This window comes from Sceloporus occidentalis, unplaced genomic scaffold (assembly GCF_023333645.1).
Source record: "Sceloporus occidentalis isolate IW3139 unplaced genomic scaffold, rSceOcc1.0.p SCAF_7, whole genome shotgun sequence".
Classification (NCBI taxonomy): domain Eukaryota; kingdom Metazoa; phylum Chordata; class Lepidosauria; order Squamata; family Phrynosomatidae; genus Sceloporus; species Sceloporus occidentalis.
This window is the reverse complement of record NW_028316987.1, coordinates 6,887,782-6,908,461: the sequence shown is the minus strand read 5'-3', so window position 1 is coordinate 6,908,461 and position 20,680 is coordinate 6,887,782. Positions and strand designations below refer to the sequence as shown.

Sequence of the window (20,680 nt, the reverse complement as noted above, 5' to 3'; positions counted from 1 at the left end):
GTCTCTTCCAACTCTATGATTCTATGATTCTAGGAAAGGGATAGGATATTGAGCCACTCATACTGAGTTTTAAAAGGCATGTCAACTTAATAATTGGCTTCCCAACAGTGGCTTTTACTTCATCCAAAACCATGTGAAATATTGTGTTAAAAAATATACTGTGCAAAACCCAAGCAAATAGTTGCAAGTAGATAGTTACAAATAACTGAGTACTTGTAATCATTGGTTGAGATCTTGCATCGGACATGTTGTGGTTATGCTCTGTCGCCTAATCTGATTGATCTAATCTGACTGTCTCCCCAACCCACCTTTAAGTTGCTTTTAAAAGTAATTAGATACACTTCCAAAGCACTTGCAGTTATAATTAATTTCTTAAGGTCACTAAAGTGGTTAATTTGCATTACTTTAAAAAAACCTGAACACTAGGAGCATCTGGGTCAAATACACATTCTTCCTTTCAGTTCTTCCTTTCAGGCCCATCACAAAACAGCTATTGAACTGTATACTAGTTTTCCTCCTCTTCTTCCAAGGCCTTGACGGATGAATCCAACTCTCTCCAGCAAGGAGTGAGTGGTGCAGCAAGAAGTTATGATAGGACACTGCAAAGGTTCCTGTTTTTGTTTATCACACCACAAATTGCTGGACATGTCAGTTTTCAGCACCATAGAACCCATTCACTTGGTACAGCAGCCTGGTTTTAAGGTGTATTTTAACTCACTTGTGGTCATGGTACTTTGTGCATGAAACAAATTTTATATACATTGAACCACCAGTCTGCAAAGATGTCACTATCTCAACCACCCATGTGGACAATTTTGGACTATTTTGGATTTCGGAATTCCAGATATAGGAGGCTCATTTATTTTTGAACACAATACTTCACCAGGGTCTTCTTGAGTTCTGGAAAGATTGCTGTCTTAGTACTTTTGCCAAAAAAACAAAACAAAAACCATTCACCAATCCCCATATCAAACTACAGCTGCCAGGATTCCTGGATGGGAAGTATAGCCATTTGCACAGTGTTTGAGATGGGATGGGAAAGGATGCAATCTCCCTGTCTTTCAGATGAACTAAGACTGCCACTTATTTTCAATGCCTGTAAAACCCACTGAATATGCTACAAAGGGAAAGATTATATCTGGGTTAAGGATGGCATCCTAAACCAAACCAGAACTGTTTGGGGGATAGGATGAAATAGGCAGCTGGAAAGACAGCTGACTCTTCCTCCAACAACTGGGTTTTGTGTGACGTCATGTGGAATTGTTTTGCATAATCACACGGTTTTTCTGGGAGAGTCACGGGATAAACTCCTGATCTCCTTTGTGTGATAAACTCCATAGCACCTGAAAGAGTGCTCTGGTCTGGTATGCAAAGGTATCTTGTAGCACCTTTGAAATTAGTTGATAGAAGATGGTAATAACCCTTCTCTTTTTGGATTTACATGACAGATTACTGACTGTAATTATTTAGAAATATGAATGTATTAATTCAAGCTTGTTGGCAAGCAGTTTTCTTATGTATAAAGTTGGTGAATTGACCAAATGGTAATTGAGTCCTGTTTGGAAACAAAACTACCCCACTTTTCCCACTACTTCTCTAGGCAGCAGCCATTTGAGCTGGAACGTGTCTTCACAAGGCAGGAGGGAAAGGGCATAACAGTATTCTTCTTTGCAGTTGGCAAAGTTTTTAATTGGTGTGTATGTGTAGGTATTATTTAATTTAAAGTAAAGGGGGAGAGAAAGTATGTTCTCCACATTGCAAATTAGGCACTAATGCCAGCTTATTATGAGAATGAGTAATTAGGTAGGTTGGTTTTTCAATAAGTAACATACCTTTATGTTTAAAAAGGAAAATCCCAAGGTATGATTACTCATTTTCTACTATTACGGGATTGGATGCAGACTTAGTCATACTTGGAGCAGACCTGTTGAAATCTACATGACTTGAATCTGATTTAAATATGACTAAGAGTGACTATATTTGGATATAACCAGTTATTTTTATGCCAAGGTCGCACATTCTAACAGCTGAGCACAATTAAACCAAACAGTTTAATTCCATTATATCAGAAACCACTCTCTCCATTTAAAGACCATGGAATGGAGCTGCTGTTACATTTTGGAAGATGAGGGTTCGTCTTTAATTTCCCCATATACTGAAAGATCCCTGCTGTTTTTCTGAGAAGATATCTTACAAATACATTTTTATAGGTCCAGAGAGGCAAATGTATAAAAACAGATGGCCTGAGAAGAAATGAGCAGATTTCTCACCTTATGGTGAACTTTCACAATAGATAGCATGAAAGATTTCATTCCTATAGTGTATCTTTACTAGAGGCTTAAACTGGTTTATGGGCCATTTGGGAGCTATAGCTTTGTCAGGTGGACTATGGTTCTCTCAGAGAGATCTTTGTAGCACCTCAGCAAACTCCAATGAGGAAACTATGGCACGTCTAGTGTATGAGAACAGGGGGAAACATCTGCCCATTGCACCCCATCTTTGCTAGGATTGGCCTTATCCATAGGGCCATACCTAGTCTTGTTTTTGCTCTGGCAAATGCAGGCTGAAATCAGACATTGGTAGATTTGTGCAGCCCAAGATGCATCTGATCCTAACATCTTAACTTGTATCTAGTGGGCAGAGTTCCAAAGCCAGGTAGCATTTGAGCAAAAAATATTTGGAAGAAAAAAGATTCAATTTAGCATAGATGCACAAACACACACAACATTTTAAAAGTAAAGTGTTAAAGCTTTTCCCTCATTGTTTAAAATGTTGTTTGGAAGCTTCAGTAAGAAAATTGGCAAAATCTCATATTGCAGAGCATGGCCACCATGAAATGCCTAAACTCAGGCCAGTGGAGTGTCCCCCCCTCCCACCTTGTGACTTCCTTGCCTTTTGCATAAGGTGATATCTCATAACTCTTTGTGCAACACTTTTCCCCTGGCCCCACATCAACCAGTCACCCTCACTAACATAAACGGCCATTGCTTGGCCAGGAGGGTGAGCCTGAACACTATCTGGCTGCCATTACATTGGAGAGGAGCAGATTTCACCCTCCCATGCTTCCAATATAAGCATTCTTGTGGATCTTGGCATGAGTATGCACCCTAAAATGTCCTCTCAGCATCTTAAAGAACACAAGGATTCCATGGCAGGCAAGAAGGTCCCTAAGGGCACACAAGTTGGTTATGAAAAGTATTCCCTCAAGAAGCAGTCTATAGAAACCTCTCTACCATTTTCCAGATATTTTGCTTGCAGCGAATAAAGAAGATCAGTGTTTCCAGTGCTGCTGCCACTGGATGCTTAAATGTTGGCATTTTGTTAGTTGTCTGGTTTGTTGATGTGACCCAGGTGGGAAAAAAATGCTGGCTCTGAGATATTTTGTGGCTTAGGCCTTTTTGTGTATATGTTTTTTTAAAAAAATCATCTGCCTAAGTTCATCTTACATTGGAAGGCTACATTACAAGATGTTTTGCTCAGTTTGCATGGAATTAATTACAGGTTTGGAGGGGAGATCATGAGAACAATTTTACATATATGTGTAAATGGCCAGAGTCCTGCTGGAGAGTTCTGTCTGCATAAGTGGACTTATGTCTGGAGGAATTAAAATTAGGCCAGAAAGGGCTGCTGTTATGGTTTTTTGTGGGTTTTTTGGGCTATGTGGCCATGTTCTAGAAGAGTTTCTTCCTGATGTTTCGCCAGCATCTGTGGCTGTTATGTTCCTGCATAGTGGAGTCAGCTAAGTGACAGATGTATACTGGGAACAAGGCACATTGTTACATTGTGTATCGGTGCAACAGTTAGGATTTCCCAGTGAACATCAGGATGTTCTTGCCAGTATCCCATTACGCATCTTTGCAATCCACCAATACAGTTTCCTAGCACCTCTGCTATGTAGCTAAGATAGAGGATTCTGACCTATAGATTTAAAACTCTCCTTAGATGAAATCTCCTTAGAATTGTAATTGGGTTTTCTGTTGTGGAATGAGATAATAGCAGGAACACTGATATGTTTGTGTGCCTTTCTTAAGGCAGCTTTCCCCAACCTGTTGTCCACCAGATGTGTTGAACTACATCTCCAGAAGCTCCCAACCTGCAAGCTGTATTTCAACAAATCTGAAGAGCACCAGTGGAGGGAAAAGCTGCCCTAAAGAATTGTGGACCGCTATAAAAAAGCAAGGTTTTTAGTGACATTAAGAAGAACAGAATGGGGGACGGGAGTATTAGATTCAGGTTATTCTAATGACATGTTCTGTTGTATCAGCTCTACAGAAATGAAGCAGATGTTTATAAGAGCATCTCCTGTTTCTTTGTGCTGAAATATGTCCCATCGTACTTAAATGAATGAGGAGGGCTGCCATAGAGATACCTCCCACCCCAGTTAGGAGCAAAAATAACTCTTGGATTGGCTTTACACTAGGTTGTTGGACTCAGGCTGCTTTGCTTGAAGGAGCAAATTTCTATCAAGATTCAAAGACCAGAAGGGGGAAAATAACCTGCTAAAGGGAACAAGCATGTCTCTCAGTATCATTTGCGAATGCATCCTTAGGAAAGAAGTAGTTGAGGAGACAGTGGTCTCAGGAACCATTCCATTTTAGTTTCTCCCACTTTCCTTATCTACAACACATTTCTCCTTTACATGTGTTCTTGAACTCAGTGGGCGTGTGTATGCATGCGCGTGTGAGTGTGTCACTATCATGGCATTATCGAACTGCTGTGTGAGCAACAATCATAGAGAGTTTATTTAAAATATATATATATATATACAGATTATATATATATAGCCCACACTTTATTGACTTTTTATTTAAAACAAAGAGGTTTTTTTAAAAAAATAGTTTCAAAGATGTAAGTTAGAAAGCACCAAGCTATGCATGTATTTTTGGTGTGTATGTTTGTGTGCGTGTGTGTGTGTGCGTTGGGGGAAGCGACCACCACTGCATGCCATGAGCCTCGCTTTACTTGTGTGGATGTTGTTTTAAGGGATGTTTAAGCAATTTTGAAAGGTTGGTTTTTTTAAAAATTAAAATGAGAGAGAAACTTTTAGACACTGTGTAGGGAGGATTGATGATGTCATGTGTCTCTTTCGCATGGATTTTATTGTGAACCGTTTTTTTAAAAGGAAAACAAATAACAACAACAAATATCTATCGACGACATCACACCAAAACTGGTTCTAAAACAACTGTTCTTAATTTAAAAAAACCTGTAACTTTTGTAAATCTTTCTGCTGCTATCTGTAGGTAGAGTTCTGTGTATAAAAATCTATGGATGCCATGTTTTCTTCTGTGACAAATGTGATCATTGTTAGTCAAGAATTCCAAATGAAGGAAGGTTGCTTTTTTTAATTCCCCCTCCTTTTTTTTGGTTTGTTTCCTATAAAGAGTGTCTGACTTTAATAAACTACTCTTTCCCCCCCTCTGTGACATTTATTTTCAAAATGCTTTGTTTCACACCGTTCCCTAAAAGAGAAAAAAGAGCAGAGGTCTGTCGGCATGCTTGCAAGATGCTATATTTGCTTCAGGACTCCTAGTAACCATAGACACTAGCACTGTGGACAAGAATTGGGGTAGGCATCTCACTTGTTTTATAAAAGGACAGCCCTGGACCAGAGTGGTGTAGACTATGGCTCTAGAGTCCAGGGTTCAATTCCCTACTTGGCCATGGAAATGCAGTGAGTGACCATGTGCAAGTCACACTCTCTCAGCCCCAGCTGACGGCAAAGGCAAACCCCCTCTGAAGAAAATTACCAAGAAAACCTTGTGACTTGATCGCCTTTTGGTCGCCATAAGTCAGAGGTGAATTTAAGGCACAACAAGAAGAATGGCAATACAAGAAGGCACACTGGTCATCTGGTCACAGCCTTCCCCTGTTACAGTGAAATGTAGTCTATTTCTGTTTTGTTTATAAGAACTGCTGCAAACTCTACATCTATACATCTAAAATTGCACATGCAATGTAAGGTAAAATTTGACTTTTGGGAGAAGGCAATGCATTTTCGTCTTAATTTCTCCAACGCACACACGCACACAGGCAAAATAAGTGCTCACTGTAACAAGACCTTGGGACAGAGCCCCATCTCCGCCTTGTTGTTTGCCATGGTAATGGGCCATGTGCAGAAAGCCACAAAAATGCTAATATGAGAGGACCCGAATGTGCACAATGCCATTTTGCTCAGCTGACAGCAAGTACCAAAAGTCTCTTCCCTGCTAGCCATCCTGCTTCTAGGCGGAAGAGTTTTTAAAGCTACTGAAAGATATGGGAGAATTCAAAGACACAGCGGTGTCAGTATGGAAAACCAGTACGCAAAGGGATCTTGTAGCACCTTTAAGACTAAATGAAAGAAGAAAAGAAGCTAGTAGCATGAGTTTTCATAGAATTGAGCCTACATCCTCAGATGCATGAGGTGAAGAGTCTGGTTGTGTGTGAGAATGTCATGTCCTAATTCAATTAGTCTCAAAGGTGTTACAGGATCCCTTTGCAAAGGATATAAGACAGCTGGATAAAAGAATCAGCAAAAGGAGAAAGGCAAAGGTGCTCCCTGCCATGCTACATCTCATCTTGCATGTGCCCCTAGTACTATTACCTAACGTTTTTCCTCCCATTTAAATTTTGCCTTTAGTATGCTTGCAGGGGGCATGGGTTAGAAATAGGGATTTTAAAAAAATTCTACACTTTATGGTTGCGAAAGTAAACTTTAAAGTATTTGAGCGGTATCTGATTGAACCTCTAAAACCAAGACGACGACAACGACAAAAAGGACAATTTCCCAGCAGCATAAGGTCTGGAGTGTTCACTGCCTTTTTTGACTATTTGATATTTCATAGGTAGAAGCAAATAAACCCTGTAGTGTGGAGTCTTTGCCTTTATTTGCATAAATGAAAAGGTTCCAGTACCTTTGTGAGTTTCGTGTGTGCAACAGGATGGGAGCATGAGTACCCTCTTTAAAGCACCCATTTACATAGAATTATAAGGAGCCAAGTGAACCCTTTCTAGCCTAGAAAGAAGCAGACTTTCAAAAGTACAGGCTAGAATTCAGCATGATATCTATGTCTTTGGAAATAGACTTACATGTGTAGGGAACAGAATTTAGTAGTTTTGCAACATCAGTATGCAACTACAACATACAGATGTTCATTGCACAACGGTAGCTAGTGGAGTGACTGATGCACCATAGTGTACTCTTGATGCGCATCTGGACACCAGCTAAGTTCTGCAGTCCAACAGGAGTACCCAATCCGCGTCACAAGTGCCCAGTGTCTATCAGCAGAAGTGTTGCCAACAAGCCTCAAAGATACCCCCCCCCGGAATGTTTTACCGGAATTCCCCAATATTATTATTCTTCAATCAAAATCCCCCGAAAATAAATTAATTAAATTCCACAGATTCTGGGGAATTCCCCAGAAACTGGCAACACTGATCAGCATCATCATCTGTATCAGAAGTGCCTGATACACATAAGGAACACCTGATATGCCTTGGAAAACTTTTGCCTATGCAAATCTTCACAATTGACTAGCAGGGCTTTCTTGCATTTCCGCAACTCAGTCATTAAAAAATGATCATGATCTTGGCCACAATCTTTATAACTAACAGTTACGTTTTGTTTTAAAAAAGCAAACAGACTTGTTCTCTGAATAAGCCAGTTTATTTCCAATATATATATAACTGTAATTCTGAGGCTATTTTCAAAGCAGAACTTGGGTTTCTTCCATTGTTTTGCTGACCATATAGGTATGTCTGACATCGTACATCACATGTAGGAAGAGGGACAAACCATGCATGCAGGCAGGGTTTTCTTTTTTTAAAAAAATCAACACTGTTGTATAACTCCAGCTTTTAAAAGAAGCCAAACGAAAACGTCTTTGTTTTTTTTAAAAAAGGATCTTATAAACTCTTTATCATATGTTACACATTTAAAGGCTATTTACAAAATAAAGTGAAAAATAACCCTTTACAGCAAAGAGTTGCATAAAAGGATAAGAACAATGCATAACAGTATAGCAAACAGTTTAGTTTTGCTCACTTCTCAGTTCACACCTGCACACCACCGCACACTCTTTTCTCAAGGCCTCAACAGACTGACTCAAAGATGTGGACCAGAACACGTGAAGTGTGGACTATCGCACATTTCTTGCTTCGACTTTTGAACAAATTACAGGCAATATACAAATTTAAAAATTTGGTGTTGTGTGTTAAACATTGTTTTATGTCCCTAATAGGATGAACACAAGTTTGTATCCTTTGTGCCCATTTGTGGATTTGCCTTATGAAAACTCCCCCTTTGTCGAAACCCTGTGGAATTCATGAATATCTCAAAAGTGGAGAGTGTATGCACAGAATGCTTCCCCGCACAGAAATGATCGTAAAAGTTCATGCAGAATTTTTGATCTCTGAATGCTTGTACACACTTTTTACCTGCGAGGGAAATTTTTGCACACAATGTATTGATTAACCTCTGAGGTTACAACTAGACCAAAGGCTATAGTGAGGAGGTGGGGAAAGTCTCCATAAAAGAAAGAGTAAGGGAATAATGACTGTCAACCTGTTGGCTAGTTCCAACTAAAGTAGACCCATCCAATCACTTGGTGAATGGTGAATCTACACATAGGTAAATCTTACTGATTCAATGGCTTTACTGTAGTCAGAATAAACAATAGGAATGAGGCCAATACCTGAATTCCAGTTAGATTTCAATTCTATATTCAAATCTACCACTATTGGCATACTATGTATCACATAGGTTGACAACCAAGTTCTACTTAAATTGGATCTTGGAGCAAAATTTTGGGTGTTACTTGTTGGCATCAATCTGCTAAACTTGGTTAGGTGTTGCTGAATCTACATGGCTTTTGTTAGATGGCAGTTTTTAAAAATATGTATCAGTGTCTTCATTGCTAAACCATCTGTGGCTTCATTCTCTCAGCAAGTGAAGAGGAAAAACCAACACAGAGGTGGTGCATTACTTCACATATTACTAACCATGTCACTCACATTTTACACATCGCTAGGCCTTTGTGGTCATGGTTGTTACATGCATGCCCGTCACTTGATGACTCACAGCTGTACCTTAGGATAACTTTCACTGAAATACACTTGGCAACCTGTGTGGGATATTTGTAAAGCATGGACAAATGAGCAACCACAAAAAATATCACCAAATGTGTGCAGCACCTGCAGTCACTGTGATGTGATTAAGGTGTTGGGAAACCAGAGTTCAAATCTTTATGCAATTAGCACAGCTTGCTGTCAAGCCAATGTATTGGTTGACATAATCCTTTCTCATTTGCTCTTCCCCTTGCATGAGTGTTTTGGCTTGTTATCCTGGCTGTTAACTTTTCATTAAACCAAAGCTCCCCACTTTGGACATAATAGGGAAATGGGGCCTTAACAGAAGTCAGAAATGAAGTGCCAATGTAAATATGTGATGGGAGGATTAAACGAACCAGTATGTGACGGAAGTGGATGATTCTGAAATGCAAATCATAAACCATGGTTTATTAAGACTGGAAACAATGTGAACCAGACAACCACTTCTCAACTGGTTGTGAAAAAGAAGAGGCCACACAGCCTGCCCTGCTCAGAGGAAAGGTGATATAAACATATAATAGAGGGCTTGTCTGCGTAGACTAAAAGCAGCAATTATCATCATGCGGCACTGTTGAGACCAACTGAAAGAAAGAAGTTGGCAGCATGAGCTTTCACAGACTCAAGTACTTCCTCAGATGCATTTGGGGAAGTAAACTTGTCTATGAAAGCTCATGCTGCCAACTTCTTTCAGTTAGTCTCAAAGGTGCTACAAGATCTCTCTACATACTGATTCTATAGACTAACACGGCTATATCTTTGAATTCAATCCTCCTAAGGGTCATTTCCAAATGGTGGAATTTAGTATTTCCCACATTTTACCTATGATGTTTGAATCCTGCTATTTCTCCAGTGAGCTCAAAGTGGCTGCTTAGCTTTGTGGAGTAGGCTAGACATCTAGCAACCTGCTCAGAGCCACCCTCCGAACTTAATGACAGGAACAAAGGCCAATGTTTCCTCGAAAATTATAGATACAAAAATATTTGAATCAAATATAGCTAACTGTTGACATGACCAGATGAGTTTGTTGCTAGAAAGTTATCTGTGTGGAAGCAAGAAAGATTTTTTTTAAAAAAATGGAAAACAAAAACCCCACCTCATGGTGAGGCTTGGGTTTTTTTGCCCCAAGACTATCATGTAACTTCTGAAGTGATGCCGTTTGCAAAGTGACCAGTAAACAGGGTGGCAACTCATGCACTTCATAGACTCAGAGTCTCCAAATGTTAAAGAATACCTCTCCTATTTATTCACTGAACGTGTTCCCCCTTTTTATCATGTGCTTTGCTGAACACATGAAAGTCTACAAAGACTGGGGGGGGGGATCTAAGAGGTCTTCCACTTCGTAAAACACATAAGCATGATAACTTTGCCCTGATGTGCAAGATAGAAAGGAGACCCTTGCCTGCTTCTATCCAATGTTGTGAGAAAACTAAGAATGGAAGACACTGTTAAAAATACATTTAGCACCAGCCAGAGTCAAAGTGTTGTTTTTTTTCTGAGAGAGTAACATTTGGAGAGCAAATGCATAAAACAAAATGGTAGGGTTTGGCATATGAGTCATTGCTGGCAAAGGTCAGAATGGAATACTTAGAATTTTTACTGTGGGAATTCTAAAAGCCAAGTTTTTTAAAAAAAATCTCTGACTCTGATATGGCATAGCTGTACAGAGGCACTGGAAAGGGAATCAGATGTGCTTGTCATCTGCCCCACCCTGCAAATCACACAGTCCCTATACTTACCCCACACTGCTCTCTTGCTTTTCTGTAGTGCAGTGGGTTGAGGATGGATGGAGTTTATATGGAAGTGGCATGAGGTTAGCGTAAGGTAGTTTACATGTCCTGTGCCACTTAGGGCAACGAAAGGTGGCTCACCCCACACATCCTCTTTAGCACCAAAAGTAACAAAAGATCTATTACAACTGTTAACACAGTCAGCTAAATTCCCATTTGCACAACAACCATATTTTCTACTCCAGACGCTGCATCCCTTTACACTGTACACTGGGAACCTTATTGATTCTGAAACTACCTCATGGTCTGTACAAAGTGCTATGAGAAGAGAAAGAACAGGGAGATAATCCAATACCTGGAAACTCTTCCTTCAAGTTCTGAGCAGCTGAGCAGAAAAGTCTTTAAAAGATTCACAAATGCTCAAGGAGGCAGATACCATAATACACTTGCCAAAGGATTCAGCACACTTCTAACTGAAGCTACCAGTGGAGATAGCATTCATAACTGAGGCTTCAGTCATCTTAAAATCATTAAGAGGGGCAAAGGAATCAAGGGAGAAGTGTAATTCTAGAAGTGCACATCTTTAGAGTGACACAGACCCCCTCGGAGTCCTTGGAAAACAAAGGCTATGAAAGTCATGTTGAAGAACAGCAAGGCCTTTTAAGTATGGTAAAAGCCACATGCCTCTTCAGGGCCATGATGTCTCTCTGCTGTTGCTTTTTTCCATCTGTAAGGTGGTCTCTATGGGCCTGCAGGATATGCACTGGGACAGAAGAGGATTTGTTCCCTCAGCACAAACCTTGGAAATTCTTGCTGGGAAGTTTAGGAATTGGGTACTCATTCACTAATCTTAGGGAAAGGCACAAAGTGGGCAGTGGGTGTTTTATGAGGACCCATTAACAGCCTTCGGTACTGCTACAGTTGGTTACCATTGAAATATTAGTGAGAAGAATGGGAAGGGGAGGAAGAAGAGGAGGAGTCCCTCACCATAAAAATGGTGGTCTCCAGAGGCAGAATAGCATGGAACAGGTTTGATTGGTAACATTGCTTTGGCAGTGGTCAAATGGAAATATGGGCTTGCATCCATGGATATCTCTGATCTGGTTTCCCCAGCTCTAGGCCCTGCCTCACTTCAACACAGAAAAGGCAAACTAGACTGGTAGAAATGAGGCAGAGATGAGTATGAAGAGACTCTTGTTCAGAAATCTGGAGCAATTCTGATGTCTGTTCATCTATGTGCCTTCTCCTCCAAAAACATGCCCTGAAATTAACATGCAGTGGACCAGCAACTGGAAGCAAGAATGGACCTGGCCATCCCATCACCTAGATAACTTCTTAGAACCAAACCAAGATATGACCCTCCTGAGTCAACAGCCCTGTGCCAAGCCCCATCTACTGCAACTTTTCTCCAGTAACCACCCTGGGGGAATGAGGGGGGTAGGGGAATAAATAAATTCACAAGTCACAAATAATAAGGGTGTTGTTAACACCAGGGAGAAAGGGATCAGAAAGTGAGGCCAGGGTAGGCTGGGTTTGGGAGAGAAACTCTCTGCACTGAAGACTGAGGTATTGAAGAAAACAAGGCAGGCCAGCAGTAGGAGCTCAAGTGAGGAGCTGCATCTATGGCCACCCACTTCCATTTTCAGGTTGAGGCTCCTCAGCCATTCAAACAAGAGCTTCCACAGTAGGCAACCTAGAGACACTGGTGAAAGCGTAAGGAGGCCGTACGTCGGGGAGTTGAGCACCCCTCAGAACTGCCCTTACAGTGCTGTTGCTGCTCACTACTCGCCTGATGGCTAGGAGCTACCACGCTCCCAAGTGTGGATGAAGAAGGCCGAGCCTTTGTCGACTCCAGGCTGCTAAGTCCAGAGTCCTTGTTGTCCTTCAGGGCATCTCTGCTTGAAGAGTCTAGAGGGCAGGCAGCCTCATGAGCTCCCAACACATGATGCTCCTTCCACTCATTGTAGTTGAGGTCCTTCAGGCTGCCAGGCACCACCACAGTGTGGCGCCGCCAACTGTTCTTCTTACGCCGTGTCTCAGGCGAGTGTGGCTTGCGGAGGCGCACTGCCAGCATGTCATCCGCTGAGCCACGAAAGCGAAGGCGCAGCTGCTCTGTAAGGGAAGGCCGGATATGGGCCTCTGTGACACTTGCAGGTTGCAGTGACTCCTGGCTGCCTGGCAAACTTGAACTGGATGCTTCAGTGGAGCCCTTGGAAGAGGCCTCACTGTTGCGTCGGGGCCGCAAGAGTTTGCGGCGTGCTAGGGTATCACACTGCATTAGGTGATGAGAGCTGAAGGAGGCTCGGTTGTGGGATCCTTTGTCAGACACAGTAGCTCCCCCTTTTCCTGACGCTGTCATCCCAGTTCCTTCTGGGAGCAACCCAGCCTGCCCTGGGCCAAAACCATTCTCAGTGTCCGTCTCTACATGGCTAAACTCACTTCGCTCATCATCTGCCTCCTCCCCACGGCTCTCTGCTACTGACTGCACCTCAGAGCACAGGCTGCGATCAATGGTGGACAGGGTGGAGTAACCCGACACAATCGAGCGGGCATCTGGTGCTGGTTCGGGAGTCACCCGAGGTGCCACCAGCTTTCTTTCTTCCAATTCTGATTCCAGTTTTGCAGAGGACTCTGGAATACTCTGCCCATCAGGCACTGGGCCTTTGCCCCTGCTGCTCCTGAGCCCTTCAGCCTCTCTTTCTTCTTCCTCAGCCGCTGCCTCTTCCTCCCCATCTCTCCTGGCAGCCAACTCATGCTCAGAGTCATCATCTGTGCTGCTCCCAAAACGCTTGGCCTCTCTCCGCTTCTTCCTCTTGCGGTTGACAGCTGAGATGAAGGAGATGGCAAGCATCTCCTTGTGGTAGTGCTCCTTCCGTGAGCCCCAAGAAACCTGTGAGCGGGGGCAAAAAAAGCACAAGGGAGGAAGTGGCCAAAGAGAAGATATAATAGAAGTATTTGCTAGTGCTAGCCTAGTCTGTATGACTGGCTGACCTTGGGATAATAAATCACAAAAAAGTTCACATGCCCAAGAAAGAAAATGCAGATGTTTTACCCCTAGAAATAGGTTTTGTTTTGTTTTTGCTCAAAGGGGACAAATGCATAGCTGTCCGCACCCTCTTTTTTAAAAAAATATATGCTTGCATTCAGAATGGTGTTTCTAGTCCACAAGGTAAAGTGGCCACAGAATCCAAGGCCGCAGCTACACAAGATGCACGGGCATGATCCTGTACCTGTAACTTCAGTAGCTGAAGTGAGTTTGAAAGAGGAGAGCATAGTCTTGTTTCTCCCCTCTATCAGCCGCAGATAAAACAGCATGCAAATAGGGGCTGGTTACAGTGTGGCCCATGGGCCTGGACCACCTTTTGTGCCTCCTGAACCCCTCAGTCCCCTGAAACTCCTGATTTTTTTTTTTAAATGCATAATTTGCAGACAAAATCACCAGAAAATCACATCTGAAGTCCCTCCAATCTCTCATCCCCCCAAAATACTTTTAGAACTCCCACACTCTTTCAGAAACTTTTCTTTTACCTCCTCTAAAATGGCAACAGAAAGTGTGATGTCATTTCCAGACATTATTTTGGAAGGGAAAGAACTGTGGAGGTTTGAGGGGAGTAGAAATTTGGCCCCTGAGTCCTGCACAGTTGTGCACCCCTGATGGAAACAATGGAATTATTAACTCTCATATACACAACAATATATGCATTCTAACAGCAAGCAAAGAAGGTATGTGGCTGAAACACCTTAGCCTTCCCTGCCCTTTTGGACAGAAGATGGATTGCTACCAAAAATCCTAAATCAACAACATCCATAGCCAGCCAACCATCTAGTAATTTCTTTTTTTTAAAAAATGGAAGAGGCAATCAAATTTAAAATAGGCAGGAAAAGATGGGTATGATTGCATTCATTGAGAGAGATGGTCAGGATGAATTTCAGAGTCTATTTTGACCTTCACCAAGTGCACAAATAATTTATACAGTGCACCATACGTGGGCACACTATACGTGGCTTCCAGCCTACATGGAAGCCAAGCGGGGAGAAAAGTAATGGTGTGCGCACCCGCACCGCGCTGCACCCATGTCCCATTGTTTTCAATGGGACACGAGCATATGTGAATTTCCCCTTATCCGGGGGAATCCGGAATGGATCCCCTGCATCAGGAGAGGGCCCACTGTACTATAAAAGCTTGTGTATCTGAATGATGGAGAGACTAAAAGTATGAAAACAATACCAACTGCAGATGAGTGAGGTTGGAGCAAAGTCTGAAAACTCCTGTGCACAATCACCCCATTCCAAACCTTTACTCAAAGTTTATGGCACAGAGGGGCTCTTACCTTTGATTTAGCTGAGCCACTGTTGGTTGAATCTGCAAGGATCAACGAAGAAACAAAAAAGAAAGAACATTAGTTAGAAGTGGGGCAGCCTTAGGGAAGTAGGGAGGGAGGGTGCATGACTACCAGAGCAGATGAATACTTTGGTCCAGTGACTTCCCATCAATGTTTGTACACTCTTTTAAAAACATGCCACACTCCTGTATTAATAGAGCAGAGCTAATGTGCAGGATGCCCACAAAAGGAGGGCTGTTCAAGAGATTTTGCCCTGTGTTGCTTTCTCCTTTTTAACTCTGCAAGCAGCTATCCTGGTAGCAGGTGGCATAAACAGGGGGGTGGAGGTGTGGTCCTCCAGATGTTGTTGGACCACAACTGCCATCATCTCTCACCACTGGCTATGCTGACCAGGGCAGATGAGAGTTGCAGTCCTACCCAATTTGTCCATCCTTAACTTGGAAGAATGCATCCAAATCAGAGCTTTATGTAGACAGAGATGCATGGGAGTGATTTTTATGTCAGCTTTGAATCTCACATTGAAACTATGTTAGCTCAGCTGATTCTTAAATTCTGTGAAATTACACTTCAATTTTGGTCATTACAGAAACACTTGAGAGTTGCAGCATGGCAAACTGATTTGGGCATTGTGCTATGATTCTGGAGACCCAGTTTCAAATCCCTGCTCAGCCATGGAAACCCACTGGGCAAGTCACACATTCTCAGTCTCGGAGGAAGGAAAAAGCAAAACCCTTCTGAGCAAATCTTGGCAAGAAGAAAACCCATGACAGAGGTTGCTGTAAGTCGGAAATGACTTGGAGGCAAACCAATACTTCCTTGGGTATACACAGCTGGCTCCTTAGCACATACACTTGCTACATTTCTTCTTCACTCAAGGAGAGAGCAGTCAGGGACTCATTGCCCCTCACATATGACAATCTCATTATTATGACCACAACGTGCTCTCTGGATATCCCAATGGCTGCTTATGACTATTTATGGTTCTCTCATTACTGACATACACCCCCAAAAGTAGCCTGTAGAAATTCACCTCCAATTTCAGAGTTAAAATTTAAAAAATGTATCTTTAATTCAGAGGTTCTTGGAATATCTATGGTCATCTGCTCCAACACCTTCACATTCATTTTGACAAACATTTAACTACATTTTTTATTTTTTCCCCCAGTTAGCTGACTAATGCAGATATGTCATTTGTTGCTGGAGGAAAAGGCCTTACAACACTGAATCAAGAAAATGTGTAGATTACAAGAGTGCACCTCTTTTAAAAAAGGAAGATATGTTGGGCCTTTACTGTAACAAAATCACAAACAAAAGTATTTACATGTTAGTTTGAGATCGCTAAATAGTTCAAGGAAAGGAAGCTCTCTCCCAAATGTTCATAAACCTACTCCCAGGACCACACAAATGAATCTGAAACAAACAGATGGATACACGGACAGATAGCTGGACACCATGCTTTGCATTGTTTCGCTTTGTGTTTTTTAAAAATATAAATCAATGTACTAGTTGATGGCCAAACAAATGAAAACAAAAGAACAGAGAATACATCAAGCACCCTGGAAACAGAGATAACTTGGATGAATGAAAAGGCAGGTACATCTGCAATGGTGTCTGGTGCATTAACCCATCTGAAAACAGCAATGCTGTGAAGAAGGTTAGTAGAACAAAGCCGTTGAATTTAGTGAAGGACTAGTGGATAGGCCAAGAAGTGTTGCAAATGGAAGGGTGAATCCAATGGAACGCCTGTGCAACATCTGATCTCCACTATTACTACTGCTGGCCCCTGCAAAGTGGCCTACAGAATAGCAATAGCAAGCACATTTCTATACTGCTTATCTATGAACTAACACTCCCTAAGTTTTTTTCAATGTGTAATCCAATTGCCCCCAACAAGCTGGGTACTCATGTTACTGACCTATGCAAGGATGGAAGGCTGAGTGGACCTTGGAGCCCTGCCTGGGATCGAACTCACAACCTTGTGGCTGCAGTACTGGATTTAATCCCAATGTCCTGAATGAGCCAGAAAGAAATATTTTAATGCAGCTCTCCTGAACCTGACACCCTTCACATATGATGGACTAAATTTCCCATTATGCCCACTGTCTTAATGTCTCTGTGCACATGTTGAATGTTAACTGCAAAAGGGAACATGCCAGACAGAGGTCTGCCTAGTGAAGCAAGCCATACTTGCATACAGTGTGGCCAACCAAAATAAAATGGATCCAGGTCAAGTATGGCAGTTGCAGACAGGTTTGGTGAGCCTCCTTGTTTTGCTGCATCTTGGAAATGCAAAACAGAGGGACTGTCAAGCTCTCACACAATATATGGTTGTTCGGCTGAATTTTGTTTGATGGGTTGTAAACTGTCCAGGCCTCAATGAGGTTGGGGGAAATAGCAGACTTTGAAAACATTTTAACTACAGCTCTCAGAACCCCCCAGTGATATTGTGTGTGTGTGAGCGCGCGCACGCATGCACGCACTTTCCAGCAGCCTGTCAATTTATGGCAACCCCATGAAATTCATACATTTTTAGGCAAGGAATACTCAGAGGTAGTCTGGCCAGTTCCTCCCTCTGAAATATAGCCTACAGCACCTGGTTTTCCTTGGCAGTCTCCCATCCAAGTACTAACCACAGCTAATCCTGCTTAGCTTCCAAGATCAGATGGGATCAGGTGCCTTTACCAAAGGACAGATTATATCTTTGGGACAGGATCCCAGTTATTTAATGTAGCCTTTGCCCTGGTAATCTACTAGATTAGACTTGCAAGTAGACTTCTTTTTAATGTCCATTTCCTCCTGTCGTATTTCCTAGTCCTTCCATTTTGCTTTGCTATAACCTCTGCTATTTCCCAGAACCATAATCCAAGCTCACTGTAACCTATGCTAGCCTTGCAATCATGTCCTTGTTTCAAAAGCCTCATAGCCCTTCCTTTCTACTATGAATGCCTTCTTTGAGTTCATTTCCTCACCTTCAGCAAAGTCTGATTCATGAACTGTATTTCATTCATCTAGTTATTTGGTTTATTTGCATAGTATGTATGTGTTTTTCAGTTATGAGCTAATTGACTCTCTGCTGGAATTTCTACAATAATATTTGCTAATCTCCAATATAATTACTATGTATGTTTTGATTATGTGTTATATATATATATTTTGAGAAGTAACTGTAAGTGCGAGCACCTAGGACCAATCTGTCATGACGTGCTACATCCAAGGTGCAAAGATCCCTTATTGATGTGTATTCTCAGAACATGTGTGAGTTCACACCTGTTTCAAGAGCACACCTGGTAACAGGGTAGCTATTGAGGAAAGAGCTGCCACTACCCCAACTCTGCACCTCTTAGCAGAATTGAAGACATTTTTTTGTTTTCCCAAGCTTTATGAAACTGATATATACTGTATATTAAAACTTGCAACTTTCTTTTGAATGTTAGTGAAGTTGCTTCAGTGTTTGAGACCATCATTTTGATGCTTGGCTATTTTTAAATATTTTTATTCTTATGATTTATAACTGTTCCATACAAATTCCCCATATCCACATGGATCCCTATTATTTTCAGTGAGATGAATGACTTCTGGCCCAAGCATACCATAGAATTATGCTGGAGGACCAAGAAATGCCTAGAGAAATGCTTTCTCTAGGCATTTCTAGGTCCTCCAGGAAAAATCTATGGTATGCTTGGGGTAGACGTTGACCATAGAATCACACTGAAGGACCTACAAATGCCTAGATAGAACTTTTCTTTCAGAAATGGGTAAGTGAAACCGCTCGTACTGAATTTGTGGATATGGGGGTCATACTGTATTACAACATTTTTATTCCTATTGCAAACTGCCCAGAGATTTGGCTGGAATCCTGTTGGGGACTTATGTCTTTATAAGTGGATTTAGATCTGCATGAATTAGAATCGAGTAATTTTGTGACATTCATATTCTGTAAAGCACTACTGTTACATTACTATATAGGGGAGCCAGAAAAATGATCAATGCACATTGGGACCAACACACATCAGGACTGTGAATCAATCCTGTTGTGCATCAGGACACTAGCACATTGGAATACTCTTGTAGTAATGCACACTGGGACACTCTTGCCAGTGTCATGTTACAAATCTCCACAATTCACTAACAAGTTTTCTTAGTGCCTCCGCTATGTAGCTAAGTGTACATAAAGTTACATAGCATACACCATGATAGAGGATTTTGATCCTAATCTTATTGGGTAACTTAATATTGTTAACAAATACATACATATATTAAATAAACAAAAATATACCCCCCAATGGATATGTAAACCGGAAGAGCAGCCAGCAATGCAGTACCATTTTAGGATTTCAGTCCTTAGTCCCTAAGGAGCAGCTGCCATCGATGAAGCTCGGTGGGGGGGGGGGGGGGGATATCTTGCATCCCACACAGCCATGAAGAACAAATAAATAAGTAGTGGTGAGTATTTTGCAGTAAGCTCAGAAACAGAGTCTGGCTGCCCTAGTTAAGTTATCAAGACATTTAGTGCACTATGCCAAACAGATCTGGTAGCAGATGTTGCCCAGATGTTTGGAGTGGCCTAAAATTCAAGTAATGGCAGTGCAGACTCATCTGGGCACCTCTGCTTGTGTGCTCCTTAACAAAATGAAAAACCAGGGCAAAAACATCCAGCGAAAAGAAAGCAGAGGGCAAGAGGGTGAAAAACCCAAAGCAGTGACAGGTGTGGCAAGCCCAAAGGGAGAGCAGCACAAGTGGAAATTCTAAGAAATAAGTCAGGCATTCAGTTGTACCTTTTCATACTCATGGGGCAAAGGAGCACAGGACCAGCCAGGCTATTTGCACAGTATCATACCCGCCTTAGCACACAAACATACACACAAATCGCCACAGCAATGTCAGTGACAATGAAACCAATAGACAATATCATGGATGGCCCCCACGGTCCACTATGTCCAAAGCCTGCCCCCCCACCATGCCCCCATGGAATTAGTGGCTGGTGATAACGAGACTGAGGGAAGGCAGAGAGGGCAGTCTAACTTTTTCAGATCAAAGCTGTTGTTTAATGTGTAAATTGAGTACAAAATAGTTAAAGCAATTGCTTTCACTGAACTAATATTCATTGGTGCAAAAACCTCAGGTCTAAATCCAAATGCTAGTTCCAACTAGAGCACAATCATTGACCAAATAAGCACTTACAGAAGCCATTTAGTAACTTATTCAGTGGGCCTGCTCTAGCCTAACAAGCAACTGGATTTAGGCCTTAGGCTTTCAGGTCACATAGAACTCTTCATCTGACAGAGAAGAAAGACAACTAAAACTCAGGTTTTGAAGTTACAATTGTCGTATAAGTAGATTGTTCTGAACAAGCAAACTATTCTGGGCGATCTTTCATTGCAATAAAGGTGCGGTACAGACTGCCCCAATTTGCAAGAAGTCATCTAAAACTGCACTATTTTTGCAGACTTTCTTGCAGTTGGAAAAAAAATGGTTAAACATCCCTTCCTTTGAGAAGAAAATTAGCCAATTATTACAACC

General features: G+C 41.8%; 1 protein-coding gene across 3 annotated transcripts in view; it reads right to left on the bottom strand.

Moving 5' to 3' along the window:
• Positions 1–7,647: 7,647 nt before the first annotated feature.
• ARHGAP23 (Rho GTPase activating protein 23) overlaps positions 7,648–20,680 on the bottom strand; it is a 228,789-nt gene continuing 215,756 nt past the window's right edge. For all 3 annotated transcript variants that reach the window (XM_089531789.1, XM_089531787.1, XM_089531788.1), the window contains exons 23-24: positions 15,149–15,180; positions 7,648–13,707 (exon numbers count right to left, since the gene is read on the bottom strand). In XM_089531789.1, coding sequence (XP_089387915.1) covers positions 12,511–13,707; positions 15,149–15,180 — 1,229 coding nt within the window. In that variant the 3' untranslated portion in view covers positions 7,648–12,510. The remainder of the gene's footprint in view (positions 13,708–15,148; positions 15,181–20,680) is intronic.